We start from the raw sequence: 18,026 nt of genomic DNA, 5'->3' as shown, positions 1-18,026 counted from the left end.
TCAAAAAAAAAAAAATAATAATAATATAATATAATACGTATTACGTGTTGTGGCAGCTATTGGTATCTCTTATTAGAGTTTTTAAAAAAATCATATAATCAAAAAAATAAATAAATAAATATTAATAATACAATAGGTATTTTTTACAATAGCTTAATTAAAATTTTTTCGTTTATTCTTAAAACATACTTTTTTCAAAAATTCATATCTTGAAATTTGTCCATCTTCTTTCATTTGTCAAAAGTTTTCATTTTTGTTAGTCATAATATTCATATTTATTTGAGCTTCATGTACTTCAGCAATATCTTTAGGAAGTGGTGGGTGATATTTTGTTTTTTTATTATATAAATTTCTACGAATATATGAAATATCATTAGTTAGTAATTTGTTGTTTTCTAAACTACGAAGTTCTTTTCTTATTATTTTAGATGGCATTTCATTTATATTGCTTTCAGATAATTTGCGTTTGATACTATTACTTACTATTTGACGTTCAATTGTAGAATCTGATTCATGACTATGATCCATAACTGATTTTTCTTGCAGTATAGTGTTTTCCTTTTTGAAGACTAATTTGGCTTTGCATGTTTTTTTAGTGCATTCCCAAGTTTTATTACCATTTATTTTTGATTCATATTTAAATTTGAATTTAAAATCGTTTAACACTGTTAATACTTTGCCATTCTGGCTAAACATTGTTGAAAATTCCATGACGTAAAATATACAAAATGTTTAACTACTTTTATTAAGTAACATCTAACACTTCAACACTTGTAAGTAGGTACTAACTAGTATAATCAAAAGTAAAGGAATCGATAATACCGATATGTTTCTTTAAAACTTAAAAATACATTTGGATTTACCTTACCAATTTGTACTCAAGACGAAACATCACATAATTAATTTAACGATATACGCACATAGGTATGTACTATATATAGTATATATAGAAAGTATATAAAATAAATTGCCGCAGTTTGTATGATGTATCTTATCGGTTTTGTCGCAGATTGTATAATCTTAATTTTTTTTTGCCGCAGCTTACATATCGACTTTTAGAAAAAGGTAAATTTTGCCGCAGTTTACCATCTCCCCCTCTTATCAGTGGCGCCGAACCCTATGTACTGGTGGGGTAATCGCCCCACCTTTGAAAGTGGATGGGTTGGTTGTAGGTGATTAGGGTGTTCGTGGTCGTGAGTATGATTGTGATGTATGAAAATAATTCATACAGGGAGAAATAAAATATAAATATTCCTGAATATCAAAAACCCTTGAGAATACACGATTTAGTTAGGTGTCTCTGGGTGGAGTGGGTATTAGTTTTTGTACTTTGCTCCATCTATAAAAATTGAGTTCGACGCCAATGCCTATTATGATAGAATAATTACTAGCAATATTACCATTTGTGATATATTTGTAAACCAGTGGTGGATTTGAGGGGGGTGACGTGGCGAATACCCCTCCCTAGGGAACCTATTTTACTTAAATTATAGCGCCGTTTGATAAAATGAATATAAAATTCATAAATCATAGCTATAACATTAAACTTATAAATAAACGATACAAAAAATGTGAAAAAAATGTATTTTTTTATTATGAAAATCGGAAATGCGTATTCAGTTACCTACGTCTTTGTTATTACCTATCAATCTATGATACCAATTCGCTCCCTCCTCAAATGATTTTCAGATACGATACTGCTATAAACACTAGTTTACACTACAGACACTACATGCAGTGTTTATTGTACAATACAGAAAATAGATGAAAAATAAATGATTTTTAGTTTATTTTCATTTTAATGATTTTATTTATTTAAGTTTTTTTAGAAAATATACCTTATATATTTAATCCCTCGAAATACAATCGAGATTTACAATATTATTGGTATTGCATTAAATGTTTATTTATTTCATCGTCCCATACCAAAATGTATAAAAGAATGTTAAAAAAAAGTTGAAAAATTAAATAAGAGTATTTGGACGTAATAAACAACACTATTGTACCAATTCGAATACATTATATAGACTCACCTTTTAAAGCATTTTCATATCTAGTAACATTTTTCATATGTTTAATGGTAATTTGGTCATTATTTTGATTGGCCAACTCGAGACTATTCTTTAGTTCATCATAACATTTCATTAGAAAATCCATTTTTGTATTAACTCACAACGTTAACATCTTAAAATATTAAAAATTAATTAAACGCGAATATTGAGACGAACTGATGTGAATTGTACATTTTTTACATTTTAGTCAAATTTAGCGACTAACCTTCTACTTATTAAATAATGAATTAATTAAAATATATTATATTTTTGGAGGCTGATTGGCTTAGAAATTATATCATAAATTTAATCCTTTATTGTAATTTGTAAAGATATTATAGATATCCACAACGATATTTATTTAATTTATTGTGGAATATCAGTGAATGTACCTATACGTAAGGGGTAGACTGGCAGGATGGATAGGTGGCCATCCAGGCCCTCTAGAAATGTTATGTTGGGTCTCAATATTTGTTTGTTAATTTTAATATTTTTTTCAATGCCTAATCGCTACAGATAACCAAAAACGGAAATACAGTAGAACGCGTTTAAGACGCTCTCCAAGGGACCAGTTAAAAATAGCGTCTTAAGCAAGAAATCGTATTACGCGGGAACAATATATTAAATTTTTTACTTAGCAGAGTGTAATACAAGTTACAAAATGAAACAACTTGGACAGACCTGGTGCAGCCGCAATGGCTAAAAATTATTACCTACCTAATACGAGTAGATTTATTTTTGGAATTATGTATTTATGTAACAAGTAATGACTAACGATACACGTCAAGGCATCATGAAATTGTATTATATCTATATTCTATATTTTATTGTCAATTTTCTATAATAGGTCGACCAATATAAATAATTAATATCGTAAATTATGAGTATTTTCCAAAATATTTGTATCTGCTACTAAATTATTGTTAAGTTTATAACATTTTCGAATTTGGATCATTTCATAATTTATTTATGACATGTTTTTATCTTTGAAAGTTTGGTTTTATACCTACTTAAAACTTACAAGCATATTCTGGTAAAGTGAGTAGTAAATACTAAATTTATAACTGTTATTTTTTTGATGATTTATTATTTTATTTGTAATCGTAGCTGTAGGTATTACTGGTATTACTAGTATTATTTTTAAAAGTAGGCAAACAATTTGAATTATAATTTACAGTGCATTTTTAAAATCATTTTTAAATATTTTTGCATATTACAGTTCACTTTTTGTTATTATTGTACAATTACGTTAGGCACTTTACTAAAATTGTAGATTTTTAAAAGGAAGTGATCACATTTTTAACAACAATTGTGTTATTATTATTCCACCCATAAGGCCAGAAAGAAATGGCGTTCGTTAATTAGTGGGGGGGCTTTCATTTGGACGAATGACCTAAAATAACATATCGTTTGGGTGAATTTATACTTATCATTTGGGCGAAATTTACAAGGACCGATGATTTATCTAATAAATCATTTGGGTGAGTTATAATATCTCATACGCATTTATTCAATAAAATGTATTATACTATATTCTCATATAAATTATCATAATAACTATTTTTTTTATTAGTATGGTATTTCATGCCCATTTGTCGAATATAATGAATTATTGTTCATTTTATGTTTTGATATTCTTCCCATGATTTTAATGTATATTCTTGTTTTTCTTTAATATTTTTACGTAATATATTGATTTTTTGTTTGTTGATAGAATTAATTTTTAGTAAGGTTTCTGTTTGAATTTCTTTTAAAATATTAATTACTTGATAAATATTAGGAAGTGGATGATAATATTGTGAGTTATAATTACTGTGAAATAATTCAGCCCCCTTAATAGTACGAGGTTCATCAGATGGATATTTTGCCCACTGCAAAAGTGGGGATTTGGAATCTTCTGTAATATAATTATTTAGAATATAATCTGAAAAATCAGAAATATCGGTCGGACAAATAGACATCAGCTCGGTAAATCCATGTTCAATTTGATCTAATGGTAATAGCGGTAAACCAAAGAAACATTTCAACCAATCGCAAATTTCTGAGTTATTATTCATGTAATACTTATTACTTATATGTAAAACAGTATTTTTCTGAACTTCCTTGAATCAATTTTGTGCAAGATGGAAAACACAGCAAATAATTTGGCATGTTGAAAAACATTTAAGTATCCGAATAAAATTTAGTATTATTTAATTTAGTATTTATTAAAGTTCTACATAAATGAATAATTTCATACCACATTAATTCGTATTGTCGAGTAGTTTTAGGTGATAAGAAACAAAATACGCCGGGTACATAAAACTTTTGCTTGTAGGTACACGTGAAATGTAATATAACTGAAATAAATAATACATAATATTCAAAATCGCATAACAATTTAAGATTAGTTGAGCATGTATTATAATCATATTTTTTTTCTTGATTAACAAAACTGTTCATCATTAGAGGTAATATTTTCTTGAATTTCATAAAGCTGTTTATACGCGCTTCCTCTATGGTATGAAGCAAAGTAGGATAATAACCTTTTCGGACACGATAATATCGTATATACACAGCCTCATAGATGATAAATCAGAATACATAATTTCGTCTTCAGGTTTCGGGAGTAATGTTGTGGGTATAATTTTACCTGGTTTTAAGTTCAAATCTATATTGGCTTTTATTTTTACAGCACTGTTTAATTCATTTAATGCTATAGTCTTCGAAGTCTTCGGAGGATGATTGTAAGATGTGTTATTAAATTTAATAATATAAGACTTATTTGGTGACACTAATACACTAGATCCACATTTTGTATCTGCGCGCCGAAAACGTACTGAACCATCTTTTAAAACTTATTTACAAAATTTATATTTTTCAATTAGGTACTATAACTTCGTTATTTCTTATAGAATCGAATTTGGCATCAACTTTCGTATCCATTTTATTATAAATTTATAAATATAAGAAATGTTTTGTTTAATTTTATAGACACTGTTCCGACAACTATGACATAAAGACTAAATAATAAATATTATAACCACTTTACCCGTAGTGCATTTATAATCAAATAAATTTCACACTTCATTAAATATCTGATTAGATTAGACATTAGACAAATGAAAACCCACACGTCTATAGTACAATCTAACAAATTATCGTTCACTATCTATTAGCCGAAACGATATGCCTAATAATAATATTATTAAGCTGTATTATATTTAGCTGTAGTAAATATTATAAAAATTATTGTAGACGTAGGTACGTTACTTCCCCATAATTCAATATTTTTTTTTTTATTAAAGCCGCAACAACTAAGGTTATTGGCATATTGTACAATGTAAACATTAAATTAGGTGCTAGATAACATTATGAATATTTAAAGTATTTAAGTACAATGTAGATTATTTATAAAGGTATAACGTTAAAATATAGAAGTACAGCATTGGAAGTGAGAGAAAGATGAAAAGAAAAAAATACAAGTACAAAATAGATACAAATACAAATACAAATGTCAGATAAGGTTATACAATTTGGTTATTTTAAGAAACTTTATGATAACTATATACAGGGTGATTGATTTATCATAAAACACTCATTATTTCAAAAAGTATTGACTTTTTTCAAAATATTTTTTACATGGTTTCAAGTAGTTAAAAAACCAACGTTTTTATTAAAAAAATATTTTTTATCCTTATCATTTTTTAAGTTTTTTACTTTTTTGAATGACAACATAGAGTTTTAATTTCATATTCCAAAGCAGAATATTTTTCTAAGTATTTTGATACAAAGAAATCGAATTTGGGGCTAGTAGTTAATGAGTTATAAGTATTTAAAGTTTAGACAAGCGAAGTAGTGGACAAATATTTTGCAGGGTAACCCCGTACCACTTCACTCTGCCAATCTAAACTTTAAATACCTATAACTCATAAACTACTAACCCCAAATTCGATTTTTATATATCAAAATACTAAGAAAAATATTCTGCTTTGGAATATGAAATTAAAACTCTATGTTGTCATTCAAAAAAGTAAAAAATGATAATGATTAAAAATAATAATTTTTTAATAAAAACGTTGGTTTTTTAACAACTTGAAACCATGTAAAAAATATTTTGAAAAAAGTCAATACTTTTTGAAATAATGAGTGTTTTATGATAAATCAATCACCTGTATATAATTTATAAATTCGCCTAAACGATCAGTCAATTATTTCTCACCCAAATGATATATTATGCTTTACTCAGGTAAATGTTGTGTTATTTGCCCAAATGAATGACGCCCCAAAAGATGTATACCTTTTTAGTTTGTAATAAATCCGCCGGTGCAAGATAGATTCTATAGGTACCTAGTCCAGAAAAATTAACGCAAATATCGCACGTCATTATATTATTTTACGTTTATTATATAGGCACCGTGCAGGTACTGAAGCTTTTATATAATAATAATATATTATGCTTATAGGTGCAAATAAGAGGGTGGCTAAGTCCCCAAAAAACTAATGACATACATGCACCACATTATATACATAATAAGTGTCAATAAAGTGTTCACTATAAACATGAGATTCGGCCCCCCTCCATATCTCAAACACGATTTTTGCCTATAATAATTATGCTATATATTTCTATGAGTCGTGTCATAATCCGAAAATCATCATATTATTATGACCGTTTATCTTTATAAGTTTTATTTACTTCATAAGTATTTTTTGAGCGTGGAGGGTATTTGCTGTGATTAGTTTTACATTCTGATAGGTGTACCTAATGATGCTAAAAGGAATTTTATTAAACTAATTTTTTCATTGAAAATTTAACACAACTACAACACGAGTCGCTATTGTTTGATAGTTTACAAAACTTATAACGGGACTTCGGGGCTTTGTCCACCCCTGCCTACTAGGCGTTGACTATATCTTAAAGATATGTGATATATAAATGTTTTGCTTATAGTTACAGCTATAAATAGTACTTACAGCTTTTAAAAATAACAAAATAAACTGTTATGTTCAAAATTCAAACTGTAAAGTTCTCACAAGTTATAACTTTCTGTACCTAAACAGTAATAATATAGCACTATATAAAATAATATACTTACTCAATTGTAAGGAGTAAGGACCAGTTATATGTAATAGGTATACTTTATTTTAAGTGGCTTGAAATAAAACTCACTTATTCGTGTACAAAATAACTAATAGTTTAAAAATAATTTTATAATACTATGTGTAGAGATTATATAGTCATAGCTACATAGGTATATATATAGTTACTAAGATACAAAATTGTTAGTTACCAGAGACGTAACTAGAAAGGTATTAGGTATACTAAAATATTTAATAGGTAGGATAAGCTGAACATAATAATATATTTAGGTACTTGTCTCACTGGATATCTACAATAAAATCACAATAATTTTTACCACTGTACCTATGTTGTGTTAATAGCACTTGGGATCCATTCGATTTTTGTTGTTAGAATGTCTTATTATACTTCTATAGGTATCACTGGTACTAGGTATATTAGATATATTATAGCTAGAGCCCGGAATTGTATTCTTTTGCGTATTTTTTATGAGTCTATGCAGTCAGAATCTTTACGAATCATGAAACAGGTGTAACAATGGCAAAAATTTTTTTTTGCTTATTTGAGAATATTTCAAGATAAAATAATATTTCGTATAATAAAGAATATTATAGAATATATCGATTAATTTATATAGGTGTTCGATATTTTTGGTAGCAGGGACGTAAATAATATAAATTATATTATGTCCGATAATAGTGATAATGATATGATATTGAAAATATACAATATATTTATATACCATCGTCCATCGTATATACGATTTTTATACCCTACGTAGTAATGTGCTGCAATCCACTGTAGTATATAAGTCATAAGATATGTGACTTATCTAAAATAACAATGCCCGACAAAAAATAGATTATTACACAAAAATAGTTAGCTCCAAGCAAAAAGCATATTTTTTATGATTTTTAAAGAATATTGGAAGAATATTTTCAACTTTTTAAGAGAATATTAGCATCTTATTTTGGCTATTTTTAAAGAATATAATTCCGGGCTCTATTTATAGCCAATAACTTATAGAAAAAAACACTGTATTGACTTTTAAGTTTTTAACTTGATACAGACGATACAGTTTTTTAAATTATCTTAAAATACAGAAATTTAAGTTTATTAATCCTTATGATGTTAAATTATTTATTGATCAAAGTCCATATAGGTACCTATATAGTACCTACTATCTAGTACCTATATCATCGATACCCATCTACCTATAATACTTATGTTAATATTTTCCTTCATAAAAAGCTAGTTTACATTTTTCTCTTTTTTTTTTTTGTTTAATTAAAATTATATCAATTTTCATCTAAATACTATGTTAGGTATATATAAAATATTTGGTTGATATTTTAGTATTTTACCCTGTACCGTGCAATATTGTTTTTTTTTTTTGTTTACTGTATAATGAAGGAATAATAAAAAGTAATTTATAATTATTGTCGTATTTCTCTCAAACATTAATTTTAAATTTTCAATATTGTAATTTACTTTTCCTTTTTTTTTTCTTTTTTGTCTTGTTAAACTTAAACTTAAATGTTGGCTAATAACCTTTGTAGTTGAAGCCTGTAAACCTTAAATAAAAAAAAAATAAAATTAATTTTAAACATGATTTAACAATTTTTAAATTCTTAAATACATTGTGAAAATTTCAAATACTTTTTAGCGTTTAAACTAAAAATCAAAATTAGAATCTGAATTGTCACGTTTGCGATTTTATTTAACAACTAATTTTTTTTTTATATAATAATAAATTAAGATTATTTTTTTTGTTGATTTATTGATTCATATTAAACATAATATAACAAAAAGATGATATAGATACAAGCCGGTATCTAACTCTTAATAATTCAAAGGTAATATATCATATATATAATATATATCGGTGTGTAATAATATGTTGATGTATTTGTAAGAAAATTATGATTTATATTTTTTTTTTTTTAGGAAAATGGATACACTATTCAGGTTATATTTTAAACCGGTGGAAAAGGATTAAATATGTATTTAGTTTGTAAGATAAGAAGGCTATCGTATAATTTAATTATTTTAAAATATGTGTACTCTATATATGACTATGGAGTACCTAGACGCTCGTTAAGTTGATTAGGATGACGCACTGGTTGAACGAGTATCTATCGAATAGCTATAGGTAATACTGTAATAGTTAAATCCTTGCCAAAATTAAAAAAGAATAGACTGACAGAGAATACACAAATTCAAAAATAAATAGACATATAATATGACAACTGACAAGTTTGTCTTAAATACTGTATATGTAGGACGTTACGGTTTTTATCTACTATACCAACAAGCTGCTCCGGTTTAGTAGGAATATATTAGGAAAATAACGCACGTTTGGATCTTTGACAACTTTTTTACCTGTGTAATGTGTTAACTATGACAGCTTGTTATGTGCGTATACAAAACAAAAAATGAATAATTAAGTATAAACAAAAAGCTCGTAGACTAAAAATACATACATAATACTTATAGAGATGTTGTGTAGTGTATATAACACTGTAACGACTGAACTACATAATACATAGAAGCAGTCATTGCGATGATATACCTAGGTGCCTAGGTATACGTAATATTATATCACCTTCAAATTATTTCATTTTTATTTTGGCGAGTTTTTACGGTATAGTAGTTTGAAAAGTATCAATTTAGCTTCCTATTAGTACTTTTCTAACTTACCTATTCACAACTTTCTGAGCACTCTGAACTTCTGTTATTAGAGCTGTTAAATGTTATAGCTATTTAATTATCGCTGAGAACTTTACAAAAGCTTTGAATTTTTGATTTATCCTATTGAATCATTGGATGAAATCTTGCAATTATTACTCGCACAAATATCCGAATTGGTTATCCGTTGTAGGCTACCTCCCTCGGATACGGCGTCATGGCCGTCATTGAATATGAATATATCTATCACTTTTGAACGCATGATTTGAATATTTTTCAACTCGAATATCAATAAGTCAATTTAAATAGTTATAATTATGTTTTATATCAATAGTATTGATGCATATTGAACATACAAATATATACAATCTTCAACAAAACATTCAGTGAATTCAGTAGATTCTTTTCAATATTTTATGGTAAGTATCTCAAATAAACCTGCTGTAGAACAGTTATTATGAATCATTGGAAAAAAAACCAACGAAATAAACCAAAAAAAAAAAAAAAAACAAACAATTAAAAACTAAAGGAATAAAAGACCACGGGAAAAAACTAAACGAAAAAAAAACCATGAAAATAAAAACCAAATTTTTATATTTTACCATATTATATTATTATTATGTCATGTTTCATTAGACATAAGTTTTAATTTTCTAATTTAAAATGTAGATCAATAATTCAACTGCCCGTGTGTTCTATCTGTTGAATACTTTCGTAACAAATTTGTAAATTTTGAATAATTAAAAATTATATATATATATATATTTATATTTAAATTGTTCATATTTAAATATATATATAAAACAGCTTAACTTTGTTATGCTATTATGTTTTGGGAGTAGTATTTCCGTGTTGGGAAATTTTAGTTAACATCATTCAATTAACATTCTATTTTTTTTTTTTTTATTAGCTACCTATTAGTATAAAACTATGATAGCTCATATTCTATATCTTATATTTTGTACCTATACATATATGGCTATATGCTATAATTTGTGTATATATTGTATATATGGTCATAAAGATACAATAGAGGCATAGAACTATCATTAAGATTAAAAAGGCACACTGGGCTACTGGGCTATACGTTATTCAATTGCATTATTGTATACGAGTATATTAGGTACCTCATTCATACAAAGTGCCAAAGTCGGCCCTAAAAGTTGTTTGACTTATTTAGACTGTTAAGATTATACAGACGTCAGGCACATCTGCATCATTTTATTGTAGGTATTAGTGGTATTACCTAGTGGCTAGTTATTATATAGATTATTTAGTAATTACACAGTGTAGTCGTATAACATAGGTATTTCATCGAACTGAAGTCATTGAATTGTCGTGTTTAAACTTTAGTTTAAGCTTTTAAGTTGTCATTTTCAAGTTTTTCGAGTTAGTTTTTGTATTTAATTATGGAAATAATTACATCTAATAAAAAAAAGTCAAAATAGCGTTTAAAGGCAATTTGTTCGTTATGAAATACGCGGGTAAAAAATATTATACATGGAGATGTAGTAAAAAGAGTTGGTTCTTTAAACTGCCCAACTATTCTCCACACCACTATATTTTTAACACAACCAGTACTCAAAGTAATGCATGAGCACCCAGCTGAACCAGCAATAATTTATGTTGCAAAAGCCATCAATAAAATTAAAAAGACTGCAAAGTGTTCTGGAGCTAATCCGTCGCAGATGTATGCTGAAGCTGTGTCTCATTTTCTCAATCAGATGACTACAATAGACTCGCCAGAGCAAGGATGAGCTTGTAAAAATTGACGTTTTATACGTGATCATGGCCGCTTAGTTTACTTAGATTCCAAATGACACTGCTATGATAGCAGTGCTATCTATATCACATTATGCAATTACAGTCCTGAGTACAATGTTATTTTATTTTATAGCATCATCAAAAATCATGAATTCTATTTTCTTACACCTCCAATAATATGAATGATATCAGATGTCAAAATGTCATCAACATCAATAGAAAATATCAAAATCAGATCAGTTAAAAATATTTTTATCTAATGGTCTATACACAATACGTCTATCAACATAATTATTAGTTACCTACCATAAAAACATTTTTTTTTTGCTTTGTAAAAAGAATGGTCATACCCTAAGAAACATAACATTTATTTTTGTAAGATAATTATTATTATGTTTCTCATTAAAAACTTAAACTCACATTTTATATTTCAGATGATGGATTTCTTTATAATAGGAATTTATATTTGGCAGTTCTCTTAAATATTTTACTTGTTATTTCATATTTACCCGAGAGTATTGTCAATGTTTTCATAAAAAGTAAATGCTAAATTGTATTGTTATATTATGATTAGAGAAACTATATTATGCTAAATTATGCTAAAATTAACTTCCACATTTCTGATTCATATTAAACATGGGTGATGGGTGTGATATGCCTGTAAGTAAAAATAAAATTGAGGAACCCTATAAACAAACAATAAAAACTAATTAGGCATTGACATTATTCGTTGGTTACAAAATGCATTTGTAATCAATTACAAAATTAAAATTATAAATGTGCATATTTTCTGTCCTAAGACCATCAATTTTAATTAGATGTTATGTAATAATTTATTGGATTAAGATAAATTAGTTTTAGCAAGGAGCTAAATTAAAAATTTATTTTTGAAAAAAATAAAAAATGTTGGTACTTTTCGGTTATCGTACCCCCAACGGTCAGCCGGCCGACTGCGGCGGCGGTCGGGATATACCGATTCCACCATCGTACCCCATTATATTTATCTCAATGCTTCCATCATTAAAATATTTTTTATTTACAATAATTTTTTTGGTATTCATATTGTATTGGTATTAATACTTTTTAATAATTTGTTTTTGTATTGATGTTTTATTATACTTTATTAGTATTCATATTTTATTATAATTTCTTTGTACTCATATAATTTCATATCATATTATTTTATTAAAATAAATTACATTTTTGGCAAATATTTATTTATTCATATGGCAATAAAACTTGACAATATTTAGATAAATATAATGGGGTACGAGAACGGAATCGGTATATCCCGACCGCCGCCGCAGTCGGCCGGCCGACCGTTGGGGTACGATAACCGAAAAGTACCAAAATGTTGTGAAAAATTATTTCATTTAAATGACGATCCTCTTCGGCGATGCACTGCTCAAGACGGTCCCTGAAGTTGCCACTTGCCCATCACTTTCTTCACCATATCGTCCAGAATTTCGACAATTTCACGTCTAATTAACTCCTTCAACTCCTGAATGTTTCTTGGTGGTTTGTCCACATACACTTTTTACTTTACAGGGAGTGATATCGGGGACCGCGGAAGCCAGGGAACATCATTTAAATGAAATAATTTTTCACACTCAAACATTTTTTATTTTTTTCGTTTTGTAAATAAAAATTACCATGTTCCTATACAGATTCTTTTTACTTTCAACCCAATATGATCAAATTTAACAATTTGACAGAGTTTTTAAATGTATCCGCCTTTTCTTGACCACCCTGTACTACACTATAGTATAAATACAAATAAAAATGTTTTAATGCAAAAACATATTTTATTTTAAAGTTACAATAATATTATTTAATGTCATTGAGTAGGGCTCGGATTTAAATGCCCTTTCAAAAAATGCATTTATGACCTAAAAACTCTAAAAAATGCCCTAAATATATCAAAAAATGATGTTTCAAAAAATGCATTATTTATTAAACGCACACCACCGATATAATATTATCGCTCGATAAGAAAATAATCCGATAAAAGTTTAATTGTGTGCAATAATATCGGCTAATTGGATGGTGTGACATAAAGGTTGTAAAAACCGGAAAACCTGATGTTAAATTAGTTCAAATAGTTCAAAATGAAAATAATTTTTATTACGTAGTACTATATTACTATGTAGTATTTATATTTCAATAATGAGGTCAATTTTTTTAGTCATAATACGACAAATAGGTCAAAAATGTACTAAAAAATTAAAAAATGCATTAAAACCGTCAAAAAATGCCCTAAAAATGATGAAATCCATGCAAAAAAAAGCAAATGCCCCAATAAATTATTGTGGTTAGATTGCAAAGTACTTGAAACATATTTGTAACTTGGAAAGCATCGCGTAAGATATCCCAAAAAAAAAAGATGCAAATGCATTGAAATCCGAGCCCTATCAATGAGTAATTAATAAAACTGAGTTAGGAAATGCTATGAATCAGTAAGTTTAATAAAATATTCCAAATTATTTAGGTAGGTACACTTAGTTTACACAATATTTTAAATACAATACACTAGCTTTTTTTTAAATGAAAATGTTTTAACTATATGAAAATAAAATATTTAATAAAACAATATGGAAATTGAATAATTAACATCACAACATTGTTATATGTGTATATTTATGGGTTTTCTTATTCAACAAGATATTATTTGATTTAAATATTCTTTTCTGCAATTCATATCATCTGCTGGTCTATTATGTGGTGTCCAGACTGGTTCTCCAACAAAGAATCTTTTGGCTTTGATAAAATTCTAAAAATAAAAATAAAAAATATAATATGTGTTACCTTACATTTTTAAGATTACAAATAATTGACATTTCATCAAAAAAATATTTATTTTTTTGGTATTAATTACTGATGCACAAACATCATCCAATATAAATGGGAAAATAATTAAAATTTAGTTATAAGTTATAACCATAGACCTTTTGGATTTTACTAATAGACCCTCTTCATCTTTTTACATTTCTACCATACCAAGACATATGGCGCTTATTGGCGCCTTATTTATACAACATATATATTTATATAGGCGGATAGGCCTACCGGGCAACCGGGCATTTCCCAGTGGGCCTCCTTCATATTTCGGTAATGGGGCCCTTTAATATCATATGTTATTAAAAAAAATTTCATGTGGGGGCCCCTTTTTAAAATTTTCCGGTAGGCCAAAAATGGCCCATGTATATTATATATTTTTAATATACTAAACGCCATATCAACACACAACTAACAATATATTTGGTATAGCCTATGAGTAAAAGGTCTAACAGATTAAAACTTGTTTCTACATCTTTATATTTTAAAAATAGCTTTTAGATAAATATTTAAGGTTTTATGATTTTAGTTTGGTAAAAAAAATAGCACTATTCTCTGTAATATATATATTAAGGGCATTATTTTGTATGAACCAATGTAAATCAAATCACACTTTTATCATCAAAGATGTTCATATATTATTATACATACATTAGTATCTAATGTGAAACGATGATAGATTCCTTTTGGAATGATTAACAAATCACCAGGTTCGACTTTAATACGTATCCATTTGTCATTCACACCATCTCTAACATCAAAGTAGCCTGAGCCTTCCAAAACCAATCGAATTTCTTCATCTGTATGTAAATGCTCCTCAAAGAACATTTTTAACTAAAAAATTTTTTTATTATATACCGTGTGTCCGCAGAAACAGGGTACACTTTACCACTCATTACCGGCCTGTACATATTTTTCAATTCTGTTTTCGGGACATTAAATTAAACTATTGGATCTTTAATTTCGATGACTTACAATTTTTTTTACTCACATATTTTACGCATGCGCAACACAACTTCACTTTTTTTAAATGGCAACCCCTATTTTGAATATCATTTTCGGATTAATGGATTTTTTTTAAGTAATTTTGATCTAACAACTACTACTCTCAATCCAATATTGACCGAATGAGCGTTTTAAATAATGGAGGGACTTTCGAACAATTTATCGAGTAACTTATGTTAGTGATTTTTGTAAATTGAATTGTAAATAAAAAATATGTAGTTAAGTTTAAAATAATAAAATTAAAATTAAAAAATAAATGTTAACAAAATAATTTTTTAATGTTTTTTTTTTTTAAATTTTAAATCGCTCTCATTCGGTCAATATTGGATTGAGAGTAGTAGTTGTTAGATCAAAATTACTTTAAAAAAAATCCATTAATCCGAAAATGATATTCAAAATAGGGGTTGCCATTTAAAGGTTAGTAAGTAAAGTAAAGTTGTGTTGCGCATGCGTAAAATATGTGAGTAAAAAAAAATTGTAAGTCATTGAAATTAAAGATCCAATAGTCTAATTTAATGTCCCGAAAACAGAATTGAAAAATATGTACAGGGTAATGAGTGGTAAAGTGTACCCTGTTTCCGCGGACACACAGTATATATATTTTTGTATTCTATATAAAACAGAGTAATTGATATTCAGATGATTTTTATTAAAATTTATGTGAACAAAATTAATTTTATTTATTTAACAATTTACACTATGCACCTACTTTACTTTCATAGTTTGGTAAGCATTCTTTAGAACATGTTATCTCATCCTCGTAAGAGTAACCTCTATCTTTCTTGATGGAGTTTAACAGTTTATCATTGGTAGGATCTAATTCATTAATCTGCAAACGATTAAAAATGTAACTATCAATTAGGTACTGAAGATATTTAATCGATTGGGGGAAAAATACAACACTCATTAAACGATTTTAAGTATTATATAGAAAATATTGTAAAACACCAATTTTTGGTATTAAATTAAGTATTACTCATTATTATAACTTGAAAATTTGATAATTTAATATAGATAAGTTTTTTTAACTGTTCAACATTCATTTAGTCTTAAATATTTTTAAGATTAAATAAAAGAATAGTGTATTATATTAAAGTAACAATCATTAAATCATATTAAATAATATTGTAGGTACTAAAACTATTTCAACTTTCTACCATTTACCTACTTTAACACAAGATATTATAAAAATATGATTGTAAACATTAAAAAATAGTTTCTTATTGAAAATCAAAATTTAGGAGAGCCTACACAGAAAATACCATTTGGTAATCTATTGGGAAGTTATTAAATTAACTAATCATTTAGGTATATTATTAGATACTTTGAAATGTTCCACTAAGGTGAGTTTATATAAAGTATCCAGATCAACAAATTTGGGTGGCTGCATGTGGTGTTCTTCACGTTGATCACCGCTCCAACTTTCTGCCATGAACCATGCTTTTACCATTGTGAAGAAGTTGGTACTAAAAGTTTAAAATGAAAATAAAATGTTGAAAAACATATAAAAATATAAAATAAAAAGTTCTTAACTAAACTTACAATAGATAAAATGACTATTGCTCCTTTCACTTAAAAATTATAAGTAAACAGCAATTCAAGATGTTATTGAGTACAAGACTGCAGAATAGGTACTGTCGTACTGAATACTGGTTGTAAATTATTACTTATTATATTCAGTGAGCACTTGGCACCATGGACATATTATAAAACATTTAATATCATCTTATCAATATTAAACGATTAAAAAACTACTTGTTCTGAATAAGTTGTTCAAGGTAACAATGAAAAAATAAATAAAAATTTACAATCGCCAATCGGGTAGCAGAAAACAGTCGTACTCGTACGACTAAAGTCTATAATATTATAAGATTATCAAAATAATTAATTAACAACTTAATATATTATCTATGACCTCCCACTACTATGTTACCTAAAATGGCTACAATTAAATGGGCTGATTAGAAAATAGATTAAGAATTTTATGGTAAATATAATTTTTTTCAGGTTTGGACTTTACTTCTTCAGTGTATATTATAGTAGTGTACATTTTGTACAACCATAGACATATAAATATATGTTATATATTTATATGTCCATGTGTACAACACAGTTTAAAAGGACGCCACACGCTTGTGTTGTCTCTGTCATACAACTGCGGAACATTGAACATTTTACGTTCAGCAATTCACGTTTAGCTCCACTAGTTTACAATTTAGAGTGAATTGACCACTTTTAAAAATTAAAGATAACATCATTATCTGAGTTGTCATTCGGTCTTTTTATTATATTTAAATTTTAAAGTGAGTAATGAGTATTTTAAGATACACAATTTTCAATTTTAAAAATACTCATAAATCGCTTTAAAATTAAAATAAATGTAATAAAAAGCCCGTGTAATAACCTAGGTAGATAATAAATAATAATATAACATTTAATTTTATATGAAGTCAATTCACTCTAAATTTTAAACTATATATAACTCGCTTATTCTGACATAATATCATATCCATGAATTAAAAAGTGTATTTTAATTCGTAACCATAACATTGATTTTTTTTTTAAACGATACAGAGTATTGCCAATGGTCAATGGCATTGGCCAACTTTTTTTATAGACTT

At 27.1% G+C, this 18,026-nt stretch overlaps 2 protein-coding genes across 2 annotated transcripts; both read right to left on the bottom strand.

Moving 5' to 3' along the window:
- Positions 1–237: 237 nt before the first annotated feature.
- LOC149058137 (uncharacterized) lies at positions 238–711 on the bottom strand. Its single transcript, XM_089219299.1, has one exon. It carries the CDS (start codon positions 709–711, stop codon positions 238–240), a length of 474 nt encoding a protein of 157 aa, XP_089075425.1.
- A 13,473-nt stretch (positions 712–14,184) lies between these two features.
- Positions 14,185–17,662, bottom strand: Adi1 (acireductone dioxygenase 1). The gene is made up of 5 exons (XM_015511594.2): positions 16,948–17,662; positions 16,730–16,871; positions 16,115–16,234; positions 15,052–15,234; positions 14,185–14,335 (listed from the first exon to the last, which is right to left on the bottom strand). Exons 2-5 carry the CDS (start codon positions 16,853–16,855, stop codon positions 14,219–14,221), a joined length of 546 nt encoding a protein of 181 aa, XP_015367080.1. The 5' UTR covers positions 16,856–16,871; positions 16,948–17,662; the 3' UTR covers positions 14,185–14,218.
- Between the last annotated feature and the right edge of the window lie 364 nt (positions 17,663–18,026).

The sequence above is a fragment of the Diuraphis noxia genome, unplaced genomic scaffold, assembly GCF_037042655.1.
Source record: "Diuraphis noxia isolate RWA-SAM2 unplaced genomic scaffold, SU_Dnox_SAM2 contig0002, whole genome shotgun sequence".
Lineage (NCBI taxonomy): Eukaryota > Metazoa > Arthropoda > Insecta > Hemiptera > Aphididae > Diuraphis > Diuraphis noxia.
This window is presented reverse-complemented; position numbering and strand designations above follow the sequence as displayed.

Excerpts from the sequence above, each read along its gene's own strand:
- LOC149058137 (XM_089219299.1), bottom strand. The coding sequence starts at position 711 with ATGGAATTTTCAACAATGTTTAGCCAGAATGGCAAAGTATTAACAGTG.
- Adi1 (XM_015511594.2), bottom strand. The coding sequence starts at position 16,855 with ATGGTAAAAGCATGGTTCATGGCAGAAAGTTGGAGCGGTGATCAACGT. Across the intron at positions 16,235-16,729 it reads CCTTAGTGGAACATTTCAAA|ATTAATGAATTAGATCCTAC; the intron begins GTATCTAATAAT and ends AATCGTTTGCAG. Across the intron at positions 15,235-16,114 it reads TACCAAACTATGAAAGTAAA|TTAAAAATGTTCTTTGAGGA; the intron begins GTAGGTGCATAG and ends AAAATTTTTTAG.